This window comes from Lates calcarifer, linkage group LG21, assembly GCF_001640805.2.
Source record: "Lates calcarifer isolate ASB-BC8 linkage group LG21, TLL_Latcal_v3, whole genome shotgun sequence".
In the NCBI taxonomy this organism is placed as follows: Eukaryota; Metazoa; Chordata; class Actinopteri; family Centropomidae; genus Lates; species Lates calcarifer.
Window position 1 is genome coordinate 12,332,922 of NC_066853.1, and position 13,067 is coordinate 12,345,988.

A 13,067-nucleotide genomic window follows, 5' to 3' on the forward strand; every position below is an offset into this window, starting at 1 on the left:
CTGATTTCAGAGGTCTACAGAGGGTGGCTTGGTTTTTGTCATGACATGTTGTGTGAACTGTGAGAGCTTCTTTACACGGGTATGCACCTTCAGTTTGCCTCAGGTGGACTCCGATGAAGTTTTAGAGACACCTCAAGGATAATTAAAGCAATGCACCTGACCACAATCTAGAGAACCACAGTCAAAGCTCTGAATACTTTTCTAAATAAGAGAATTCAGTTTTTGATTTTCAGTTAATTTGCAAAAAATGTACTTTGTCATTTTAGGTTACTCAATACAGATCAATGGGCAAAGATGGCAATTTTATCAATTTAAAATGAACTCAACAACAAAATACAGTGTCCAAAAAGTGAAGGGATCTGAATACTTTCTGAAGGCACTGTAAACATTAGGGGGGAAAAGCATTCTACAGCACCTCTACTACATTAATGTTATGCATCTTAACTGCAGATTTAGAACTTAAGGTGATTATTTAACAGTGGCTTAATCCTTTAAAGCTTACAGACCATTATTTTTGCTTATTCTGATCTTACTCTGTCAGTCAGTATCAAGTTTCATATGATTCAGGGAAACCTACCTTTTTTCTGCTGCAGTGTAAAGTCGCCATCATGCATTACCGTTGTGTGAGCATACTGTATTTGACACATAGTATGTCGAAGCTCCATGTGTAGTTTGACGCAAATACACCTTTTCCTCAGTGAGTCACAGTTCAGTGACTTCTCCATTTTGACTCTGGGAGGAGCACTTTAGCCACTAGAGGCCGAGTAATAAACCCACAATATACAACTAACTGCAAAAATGTAGAGTGTACACGTATCATGTACACGTTATCACAGACCAACAATAATAGAGTATGTTATGATAACTTTGGCCCTTACAAGAGTGTTTAGCTAACCAACCGACGAGGAACCAACGCCGCGAGAATTTCCAATCGCCTGAGCCCACAGGTGTTTGTTCAGGCACTAATTGCACGCACCGTAAATCAGCCCCGGTTGTCATAAAGGCACAATTCAAGTTGCCTCGGAAAGCGGAGAATCTCAAGATTAAGTCACAACATAAAACTTGTCTGAGACATAAACGATTCAAAGGTTATTTCATGTTTTGTAGAACATGTGCACACGTTGCATCGACGCTTGTTGATATTTCTTACAGCAGTTTACAGTTGCTGCATACTGCTGTATCAAAAATGTCCTGTGGCTTCTACGTGTTTGCTTCTTGTGGGGACCGATTTGTAAGTTAGTCAAGCTAATTAGTTTGAAAACACAAAATCCACCGAATACCATGTGTAACATTTAAAGTTGTATAACATTTTCGATATACTTGCTATACTGCTTATGTTTTGGAGTAAGTTTACATTTCAATTACTTTATTGTGAAAACCAGTGGTTCCCAACCTTGCAGTTACAATATCAATCTGAGGGGTTGCAAGATGATTAACAGGATATGAGAGTAAACATATTTATTGTACTTTTCCCTCTCTAATTTTACTGTCTTTCTAATGAGTTATCATATAATCTAATCTCTTTGAGCCTTTAAAATACTGAAAAAGTAACCAAAACAAGGACTCTCACTTGAGGAAGTTGCAGTTAGACAACTCTTCTATGTAAGGTGTCACAAGCATTGACATTAACACTGTACATATTTAACACAGCCTGCAGTTATTAGAATTAAGTTAGTGGAATGAATTCTTAATAAACTTTTTTGGGGTTGAAAGCTCGGGAGAAAGCTGGTAAAGAACCTTGACTTTTTTTTCTTGGTCTAATTAAGAAGTTGAAGACAAATTCATTCTCAGACTGTGTCCTGGTACATTCACCTTTCTTCTAAAATCAGGATTTTCACATCGGTTCTTCGTGTTAACAAAGACACAAGAAAAGCAGGAGTTTTACAAGATTTGATTTATTAACTATGATACAGATCACATAAGGCCTTGCTGTATACACCATTCCCATTTAGACAAATTACCATACTCAGCAAATAATGACAGTTTTTTTGTTTGATGTTATCTTTTCAGTTTACAGTACTTCATTTAATTTTTTTTTTATATTTTCTTTTCCCCACATCATTTCTTAATATTTTTTATCATCTCTTTAAATAGTGAGAGTGGTGGAGCCCTCTTCCTTGGTCGGGAAGAAATCATGCACTATACTGGGCTGGTCTCTCAATCGTTCACAAAGAAATTGTTAAAAAAAAATGCTTTGTATTTTTTAATTATTAAAATAAAACATAAAAAGAAACTTTTTTTTCTATCACCACTGACTAAAGGGCAAAGTGTTAGACCCCCTAACATACCAATAAACAAACATTTGAATATAGTTTTGCTTGTTTCTCATTTAACTTAAACAGACATCTGTCACCATTGTTGCAAAAAAAAAAAGAAAAGAAAAAAGAAAAAGAAAAGCAATGCAGCCACATATCGTTGAACCAAAGTCACATTTTTTTTAAATTCAATTGTTCTTCTAAACTGTCACTTTGCTTCCCATCTCTCCCTGGACCCTTTTTTTCCACAGTCTTTGGCTGCCTCACAGTCATTTCAGTATTAACACATTGATATACACAGGGAACGCCACTGGCCGACGTTCACACACAAGTACCAGTGGTCACTCCTCCTTCCTCCCTCCGTCTCCCAAATAATGATCCCATTCACCCATTTGCTGTGTGTCTGTCTTCCCTCCCTCTCACTCTCACCCATCTCTCTCACACTTTCTCTGAGGATCAGTGTGTGTAATCTGGACGAGCCAACAGGGTTACACAGTGGGGTAATGACCGCAAGGAGAGCTGCATTCCTCTCCTTCACGTTTGTTTGGATCACGCTGGTCTCTGGCCGTCTGCCAAGCACAGCTTGCTAGCATGTTAGCTCAAACCCACCCAAACACTCACTCTTAATTCCTCTATTACATACACACACACACACACACACACACATACACCCACACAAAAGGTAAATAGGTAGTGTAGACTGATAAAAGCTCCTTTAAGAGTTCAGTGATTGGTTAAAAGGTTTTTTTTTCTCTTGGGCAGAGAGGGCAGTCTGGGGAGACATGCAGAGATGCAACTCAGTGTCAAACAGAATAAGTGACCTTGGTGAGCATCTGCTTAACGTTAACACATGTAAGTTCACATGCGCACACTCTCTTTCCAGCTCATACAAACACAGAGACACACAAGTGCGCGCACACACACTTCAAAAGCTTCGATCAAGGCTCAGCAATTCTCCTCAAGCCCCATCTCACTGGTTTCTACGGTAACAGCAGGCTGGGCCGAGGAATTCTGTGATGCTCCATTCCAGTCATGCAGACGGATGAATGGACTGTCTGTTCTGTCTGCTGTCTCTCCCAGACCCAACTGTCTCTCTTGGACAGGGACTGACTAGAGGGGGAGTCTGGTGTAGTGGTTACACTCTTGCAAATTGTATTTTGTGTCCACTAAGAGCAGGTTTGAGTCTCCTTTCCACAGGCATGACGCTGCGTCCTAAGAGGACAGCGTGCTGAGGCCTGGAGCGGTAGTTGCCAATTATTTCCAACGATAAAAAGCCTCCCACCTGTCAAAGCTTGAGCCTCGCTTCCAGCTCTTACTTTCCGGCCTGTAATGCTACTCTGCGCCACATTCTTGTAAGTCATCATTTCCTCTATTCAAATATGGCATCTTGAAGGTGGGATGCACTCCTTTACAAATGACTGAGTGCTTTGGTGTCCGCAGGGAAGTGGAAACTAACAACAAAAGACAGAGAGGCAATTTCATTCACTGCATGTCTAACCAACGGCAATGCGGCCACATGCTTTGTGGTGAGTCTATATAATCTCAGCTGATCTGTACCAAATTTAAAACTGCTGTTGTTCCTCTATTTACACTTCATGAGCTCTAAAGTAAATTCTACCAGACATACAATGAAGATGAATCTCAACAATTGCACCTATGAGAGAATCTGACGCTACATAAACCACAGTAGGGAAAATGGTGCTACGCCCATGCAGTAGTGGAAGTGAGGTTATGGCTGCAACACCCATTTCTTCCTCTAGATGTCAGTGGTGTGCTCCCAGAGAGAGAGAGAGAGAGAGAGAGAGAGAGAGAGAGAGAGAGAGAGAGAGAGAGAGAGAGAGAGAGAGAGAGAGCAGGGTGGACTGACAATAAAGTGAATGGTGGCTGTCATGTCATGGCAGCTCCAATTTAAAATGTGCCTTCAAAGTGCTCAGAAAAGTGCTTTTTGAACAAGGTCCTTACTATGAAAACTGCTGCACCGACTCACTTGTAAAACCACCACAGCGTGAGAGAAGCAACATGACAGGTGAAGGTCCAACACTGGAATTATTCCCACTATCTGCCTAATGCAGGTAAAACTAAACGGCATAGATACAGGCGCACACAGACAGATAGTCAACCAGCCAAACGCTTACACACGAGGCCAGTCATTGACAGATAGGCTCAGGTTCCTGTGTGTTTCCTTAAATGAAGAACATAATTAAAAAACACATTTGTGACAGTGGGAATGTGAATGTAGAATAAAGATTTAGACCAGTTAAAAAAAATCCACTTTTGGATCATGTTTTTTTTTTTTGTTTGTTTACAAGGACAGAGCATAAGGTTGCAAAGTTCAAACCGAGAGAGAGAAAGAGAGCAAACAGGAGAATGGGAGGAGTCTTCCCAGAATGCCAAGGGTGTGAGAGCACCCATAATCCTTTGCTCTAATTTGCTGCCCAGCAGATCCGGTCGGTTGAGATTTTTTTTCTTCCTTTCTGTGCTTGGCCCGACTGAAACTGATTTTGTCTGCGTGTGTGTGGCTGTGTGAGGGGTTGACAGATAGGAATGTTGTGAGTCGCAGAGGACAGAACATCCTGTCGGGTGAGTAGTAACACGTGTTTCTTGCTTAAGTCCTCTCTGTACAGTGGTGAAATAAACAAACATGTTCAGGACTCGCTCTCTGCTCCACTCTGTCCCAGCCATGGCCTCCAGGTAGGTACAGCAGGTGGGTCGGTTTGCAAAAAAACAAAAACAAAAAAAAACAAAAAAAAAACAACAAAAACACAAAACTTGTGCCGGCCACCAAAATTCCCATCAAAGTTAGAGGCTAAGGGATTGAGGAGGATGGTTGTTGGAGGCACACTGGCCACTGGGTGTTTGTGTCAAGTGTGTGTGTGTGTGTGTGTGTGTGTGTGTGTGTGTATGTGTGTGTGGCAAAGCAATCCCAACATAACAGAGTTCACATTCCCCCCCTGCTCTTCACTTCTGAGGCCCTCCCTGAGTCCCTTTAACAGTTACTGGCAACATCTCACTCTTCATTAGTGTGTCTGCGTGTAGGTTCTCTATAAGGCAAGGAGGGCAGCTCTAGATGAAGTGAGGCTGTGAGAGACAAAGGAATAAAGTGGCGAGGAGGGAGAAGGATCATACTGCCAGTTCAGAGGCTCTTCAGCATTCCCCTTTTCTGCCTTGTGTGTGTGTGTCCGTTTTTCTAAAAGCGACGGAGGCTCAAACACCTCCTTCTTCTCCCAAACATGTAGGTTTCTCCCTGTACATACTGCATCTCACTCAATCTCCCAACTTCTCCTCCTTGCTCCTGTTCTCATTTTAATTTATCTTCTATAGTTCCTTCCCAAACTTCAAGATCTTTAATTCTGAACCCTTAGACCTTTCTGAATCTCGTTATCTTATCTTTATTTTTTTTCTTCTTCTCTTTCCCTTGATCCCTGGTTCACAGCGTGTGTTGTTCCGTAGGGGGGTGATGAGGATGCAGGGAGGGTGGCAGCAGGATCGGGGACTGGGGAGTAGGAGGTGGGGAGTGGGGTGGGGATTGATGTTGATGTTGGTGATGTTGATGGTGGTGGTGGTGGTGGTGGTGGTGGTGGATGGGAGGGCCGTAGTGTGGAATGACAGGAGGGGTGGCGGGGAGGACGTAGGGAGTCGGGGACGGAGTCGGCGAGGATGAGTAGCCTCCAGCCATGCAGGAGTAGGCCGAGGTCCCTCCCCCAGAGGAGAGCGTGGAGGTGGGGGAGCCCGGGAGGCCGTCTGCCAGCGGCTGATTGTAGAAGAAGTACGCACACTGGTGGATGAAGCTCTCGATGATTGTCTGGTAGGTGCGGGTGGCGGTCAGGGCGTCCATTGTGGTGAAGTCTGGTCTCATCAGTGTGGGCCAGAAACAGATGGACAGGTTCTCGCTGGTCATCAGGTTCACCTTGTTGTTCTGACTCACCCTGGCAAACACAGGGAAACCAAAAAGTGAAATTAATTGGCCACAGTTGACTACTGTAGAAAAGAGATGCTTCAAATGATCCGCTGCTGACAAAACCTGATGGTGTCCTCTAAATCTCCACATCCATTACATGACCCAAATTATAGAACAAGCAATCAAAACAGCAGGGATCTCGTTTTTCTAATTATCAGATTTCAAGATATCAAGTGCTTTTTTTGGCCCACTACATACTCATCCTGAAAAGTATGAACAATACTACACTGTAGCTATACTAAGTTAATCTATTATGGAGGATCCCAATCTTTTTGGCTTGGGGCACCTTGAGATGAAGCAATATCTTCTTATGGCTGAATTGTAGACATAAGTTGTGAACAGCTGAATCAAAGAGTGAGTTATTCCTCTTAGACTGTGACAGATTTTTACAAGGACAAAGTAAAATGGTTTATGGTTTATTAGACAATAGCAAAAATAGTTGTGTGACACTGTTCTTGTCTCTTTTCTCTTTAATTCCCATGTGGCCCCTTAGTTTCATCGTGGGACCTGTTGAGGGTCGTGAACCTCAGCTTGTGAACCACTGATCTATACTGAACTTTGAATTCAGACTACAAAGTTTTCCTGGCATCTTTGGAGCATGGTGGTCAATTTGTCACACCTAAAATGACAGAGCTAACAACAGATAAACATCTGTATATAGATATTAAATAACCACTGCACTAGCACAGATCATGACTCAACCTCTGTTCTGTCACTGTGCTGGTTTGGGTGATGTCACTGCCAGGTCACTTGACCGGCGGTGCAGTCAGCACGGCTGTCAGAGAACGACTCCAACCCAATCGCTCACTCACTTGTTCAAGTGGCTGATGACATATTTGAAGACCTCGTAATTCTCCTTGGGGAAGCGGCGCAGAATGTCCTTCATCGTCTGGAAGCGCTGCTCCCTATCGTTGATCTCTGAATGGTGGCAGAGGGAGAGAGAGACACGATAGGTTAGAGGAGGGGAGGACAGAGGCTGAAAGAAAAGATTAGGGGGGATCTGAGGGGAAGATGTCAAGGGAGTGAGAGTGGTGAGTAAAGAAAGATGAGAGGGGAAGGGGAGGGGGGAGTACAGTGGAGAAGAGGAGAGTTTGAAGAGCATACTGAAAGCAATTGGATTCAGCTCTCAAAAAATCTGTGCAGGACACAGTGATTTCATCCTACAATAGTACACGTTTCACACATCCCAGTGGGGAAAAACACACCACACACACACACACACAATTCAAAAGGACTCCATACTACAGTTCTCAGAAAACGACAGACAAAGACCACACACATCCCAGAGGAGAAACACACCACGCACCCACCCATCACAGTGTCCTACAGACTACAGCAACTCTCACACAAACACACACATGCACTGGGTGTGTTAAGCCTGATGGAGTGAGTCAGAAGAGCTGACGTCACCCGCTAACACAGTCCATCCTGTGTGCGTTTGTGTGAGTGTGTGTTTGTGTGTGCGAAGGCAGAGTGCAGCAGTGAGAACAGCAGATGTTCTCCTCCACATTAACAAACATGATTTACAATCAGAGAATCTGAGTTTGTATTATTCCCACAATGAGGTCAGTCTGGATCAAAAACAGATTTGAGGCGGAATGACTTCACACAGCCAAAGTCCCTCTTGCTGTACATCAATCAACAGCAATCAAAACTTAACTAACTTCCTACAGCTTATTTAAAGTAATGTCACCATGACAACATCCACTAAAATCAACCCACCCAGCTTTTTCTCAACACCTCAGTCTGGTAACGGTAAAAACATAAATAAATAAGATTCTGAAATGCCAAGCCCAATTTGTTTTCAACTACATGAAAGCTTTCTTGTCTCTTAACTCGACCTCACTTTTCTTTTTCACTCTCTGTCTCCTTCTTCTGTTGTAGCACAGACTGCAGGAGCTTTATCAGGTCTCTGTCACGGCTGAAGGGTCTCGCTGGGGCCGTTAAAAACCACACACACACTCACTCACACATACACATGCAGAGCTCGGTGAGTGACAGCAGCCTCGCGGGCCAGGGGTAAATCTCTCTGGCAAGATGCAAGACTAAGCTATGCCTTAAATCTCCATTCCGACAGATTACAGGACAGAAAAAGAAAAAGAGAGGCGGCGGAGAGTGCAGGGGCTCCCTCATTTATCTAACATATGACTGTTTTCTCATGACTTCATTCAAGACCGCTGTTATCCATGGTGCTCCTGCATCCCTCCATCATGTGCAATCATCCCCACATCCTCCTTCCCGGAGCCTTAAATATTCCTCTCCTCCTTCCTTTTTCTCCTGCCTTCCCCAAGTTCCTCACCAAAGTGGCAAATCCAATTCTCCCCATGGATGGATTTGGATTGCAAGAGTTTTGCTTGTTAGGCTAAAGAAAAGTTACAATGAAGGGGAGAGGATTTCAAGCAAAATCCAATACACCTCGGGTTTTAGCCAGCGACTCTGCCCACATCCTGTGTGTGCCTGCCTTCATCCCCTCAAACCAGAGCCCCAGGACTTACTGAAGGCTTCCACCAGCTCTCCCTGCATGCTGTAGGGCACCAGAGGCTCAGGTAGCTCTGAGAAGAAGGCCTTCATGGCTCCTGCTACAGTGTTCATGGTGAAGTCTTTCTCCACAAGGTCCAGGTTGTGGTCTGAAAATAAGAAAGCAAACAGACATTTGAATTTACTCTTACATTTACTCTTACTTCTACTTTCTATCTGTCTTACTTGGCGATAAAGTCTGATTCTGAATCACATATAAACATCACAATTTTACATGAATACAGTATATCAGAGAGGTGGTCAAAATAAAGAAACACCTTCCAAAATAACAGTCCTGTAATACACTATATCCTATAGTTGTGAAGCTCATTTTGAAAATGTTCATTCAACCACAGACTGAGCTATAAAATGATGTGAAACAAACGTGAAACAATATAAATTTGTCAACCATTAGAGATTTTGCTGTACTGTTTATACCAGTGGTACTAAGACTCTATCTCATGTCCAACCAGGACATTTTCATAAGGGCAGTGGTCTAACACAATGCAATCAAAGTTGTACCAAAACAAATAAACTTGAAAAGATGTCTAAAACATATACGTTCTCCCTGACTTAGACTTTTATTTGATATTTTCAGTTCACAGTTTGCCTGAACCTCTGTGTGATGGTAGGTATTACCTTAATATTTCTGGTGTTATAAGGCCATCAGAGGCAATTTTGCAAATGAACGAACAGGAGTGTTTTATGGAAATAATGGACTTATATGAATTAATGTAATAGAGTACTTTGATCTGTCAGGTATTACAGAATATTATGACATTTTCTGGATAATAAACAGACTGTCTAGTTACTGATTTCTGACATATTACAATGTAAAATTACACGTACTATTTCACCCACTACAAATTCACTGTTTGTGGTTGTGCACACAACTTATAGACAAGTCTGTATGAACAGGTGTGTCCTAGACCTCTCATCTATTCATTTAATCATGGCATCATTTTGGTTGATAAACTTATTTAAATAAAAGGTAGAATGAATTCTAGATGAATTTCAAGTACATCTGAGCAGAGACAAAGACAGCTCAGAGAGCCAAAGACAGCAACAACACAGGAGCACCACTCTAGTGGAAAGACTGTGTGTGCGTGTGTGTGTGTGTGAGCAAAGGCTTAATTAAAAAAGCCATTTTCTGATAACTTTTTACTTTACAAAGGCAGTATGTGTAGAATGAAAAAAGTAATACAGATATGGTTAGAGAGTTCTTGAATAGTCTGAAGAGAGCTCCCACTCAGACTTTCCAAAGTGCAGTGCTTCTGATGCTACTTTCTCCTGTAATGAGTTATCTGAATCTTCGGGGAACGGATGAAGTGCCATCTTCAGTACGGCTATGAGACACCTGTGCTGTAGTTTCACCTGTAATTGTCTTGTCCCATTGGCCCGGGGCTCAGAATGATTCAACGCAGGGCTTCAACTCTGATTACCTGAGCTGGATTTAACCTCAACGAGCCGTGGACGCTCACGCACACACACGCATTCACAGGCCATCTTGCTCTGCTATCTATCTCGGCAGCGACATGCTTCATTAACCAAACCAATCTGGAGGTAATTAACTGCCCACACCAGACAGGCACATGCATGGAGACCCACACTGAGAGCATCTGATGCGTGCACACGTGTGGAACATGCACATGCACGCTGGAGCAGGTAGATGACTGAGGAGGCAGCTCTACAGTCTAAAAGGAAGCGAAGGCCTATTCCCTTGACAGAATGAATGCTCCCTGGTTAATTAAGGGGATCCAGGCTTGTTATAGATAGAAGCAGACATACACACTCTTGTGGCCTTTCCCTCACACCCAGCCTGTTCAGTACACCGCTGAAGCAACAATGAGCATGTGTTCACATGTATGTGTGAGTACTGTAAGCAGAATGTAACACACCTTGGTCAAATTGCCGCTGCATGCTCTCCATCTCTGCTTTGTTCCCGCTGACCCTGTAGATGCCCTCAGTGCTCAAACCTGGTGGAGAGAGAGACAGAGAGAGAGAGGGAAAGAAGAGTGTTATTAGCTCAGTGTTCTTTCCAGGCGTTTAATTTGCCACAAGTATCAAGTATTTATAGTCATTGGTCAATCACCTCCAAGAACCCTTTGATATATTACGAGGTGTATAGATTCACTCTGAAGGGCTGAAAAAGTAGAGCTACTGTGAGCTGCTCTAATGGCCTCTCCCTGTATCCCCTTCCATCTAAACACAGTATTAGCACTATTTATTAAACCTATAAAGCACTCCTGCAGGTCTGCTAAGAGCCCATTGCTGCACTGTGACAAACTGAGCCTACTTTGGAGCCACACACTTTAAAAAGGGAGTGCAGAGACCATGTGGTTTTTCCATCTAACACCAAACTCTAAATCTTAGGAGGTCACTTACTTCAGATTGGCAGCTTTTGTCCTGGAAGAGGGAGGACAAGCAGCACTGCTAAAATTTGCATGTTTGAGCTACTGTAATATGTATTTAACACGTTTCTATTTAGAGGTGCAAAACACACCCACTGACAGCAGCAGAGTAAACAAGACTGTGTCTGAAATTTAACATCTGGAAAAAGCAGGTGTAAAATCTGTGGCTACTGTTTTACTGAACACACGTCAATATGTTTGTAGATAAACTCTGGTCCATCAAATCCTCTCAGACAGCAATAAAGAATAAGGCAGAAAGCCTAAAGATGCATATGAGACTAGAACTCTCCATTTATCATTACAGCAATTCAAGGCAGAAGAGCGGGGATGCAACAGTCTGCTATCCTTCATACATTTCTACCTTTCTGTTTACCTTGCCTTTTGCTTGATTATGCATTTTTCCAGACTTTTAATGGCTCATAGCAGGCGCAGTCTAATGCAATATGGTTGAAGCTGCCAGTTAAACACTTATTAAGGAGTCCAGTTGGATTTTATTATGTGTTTATAGAAATAATTTATGCTATTCTAAAATCTAATAATCTAATGTTGTTGACAGTTTGAAAGTTTTAACAGAAAAGTATCTCCCATGTTGAGGCTCTGGGGGGCCTTTTTAATTTAACACAGATCACAGATTCACAGATCTTTTTATTGAAAGCTCAAATACTAACTAATATTTCTTTCTTTGAAAAGCACAATTGCATTTTCAGAACTGTCCGCCATACAATATACTTCAAGTTCTGCGACAGATAATACAACTTAACTGCTTTCCAGACAGTTCTGACCCTAGCATGTCATATCACTTACATATACAGTCGTAGTAAATATATCCTTAAGTCTTGTATTTTAGCAGCACATCCATGTACTCAGGCAATGAAAACACAAGCAACTGAGTCAAAGCAAATGCACATGGATAGCCGGTGTGAGTGAAAGTTCACTTAATTTTGGTTCATTAATACTTTTCTCCAATTTACAAAAAAGATAAGATTTCACCTCCCACCCTTGAAATTCTTCGTTCACACTTTGTGGTGACTCAGGGAGACAAAGAGCAATCCAAAGGGAGCGAGGGAGATAGGGAGTGGCAGAAAAAGAGGGAGAGATCAGAGAGAGAGGCAGGGAGGAAATGAGAGAGCTCTCAGTCAAGGCATACAGCATCGATCTCCTCCTTCTACCAATCAATTATCCACAAAAGCTTTTCTAGCCAGACACTAGGAAAACAGGGATGGGAGAAGAGATAGGGAGAGGGGAGTAGTGTAGCAGTGGTGGGGAAAGAGAGTCAGTTGAGAGATAGGGGCAAAATAGGACAAGCACCCAAGGATGAGAAAAGATAGTGGGGGAGTGTGAGGGTGCATAGGAGTGAGGGTCAGACTGATGAAAGAGAGAATGAGAAAAATAAGGGGATTTAGATAAGGAGGGATATAAAGAAGGATAGGGAATGTGCTTGAAACAACAAAACACATAAAAGATGGAGGTTACAGGGACAAAAAGAAGAAAAGAAAAGTCAGTGGATAGAGTGTTTTTACATGATAGCTTGTAAAGGTGAGCAGCATCCTCTTCCTCTAGGGTCAAACAAAGCACTAGGACTTCCTGGGGTCAAAGTAAATAATAGCCTTTCCTGCAACAAACAACTGTTTTATCTGCGTCCTCTTCTTTAGCCCTGATGAAAAATACTGTTAAACTTTTACTGATAACTCTCCATCCTTGTAGGCTATCATCAATCCATACAGGGCACATGTAGAAACTTAAAAGTACACCCCAAGCTACAGCGAGTTCACCGCTTCCAACACCACTCAAGTGGCCAAAAACACACCTGAGAGTCTGCAATCACACAAACTCTGAGTGCGATAAATGCTTTGGCAGTTAGCAGCTGTGCTCCTGCAGCATGTTACTGTCTCACAACACTCCAGCTGATCCCACATCAGCCCAAGA

General features: G+C 42.6%; 1 protein-coding gene across 1 annotated transcript in view; it reads right to left on the minus strand.

Annotated features, from left to right (window-relative positions):
• Window positions 1–1,879: 1,879 nt before the first annotated feature.
• Window positions 1,880–13,067, minus strand: part of arhgap35a (Rho GTPase activating protein 35a) — a 61,098-nt gene continuing 49,910 nt past the window's right edge. Inside the window, 4 exon segments of the mRNA XM_018702053.2 lie at window positions 1,880–6,181; window positions 7,026–7,131; window positions 8,709–8,840; window positions 10,629–10,706. Of these exon segments, the coding sequence (XP_018557569.1) occupies window positions 5,683–6,181; window positions 7,026–7,131; window positions 8,709–8,840; window positions 10,629–10,706 (815 nt within the window). The 3' untranslated portion in view covers window positions 1,880–5,682.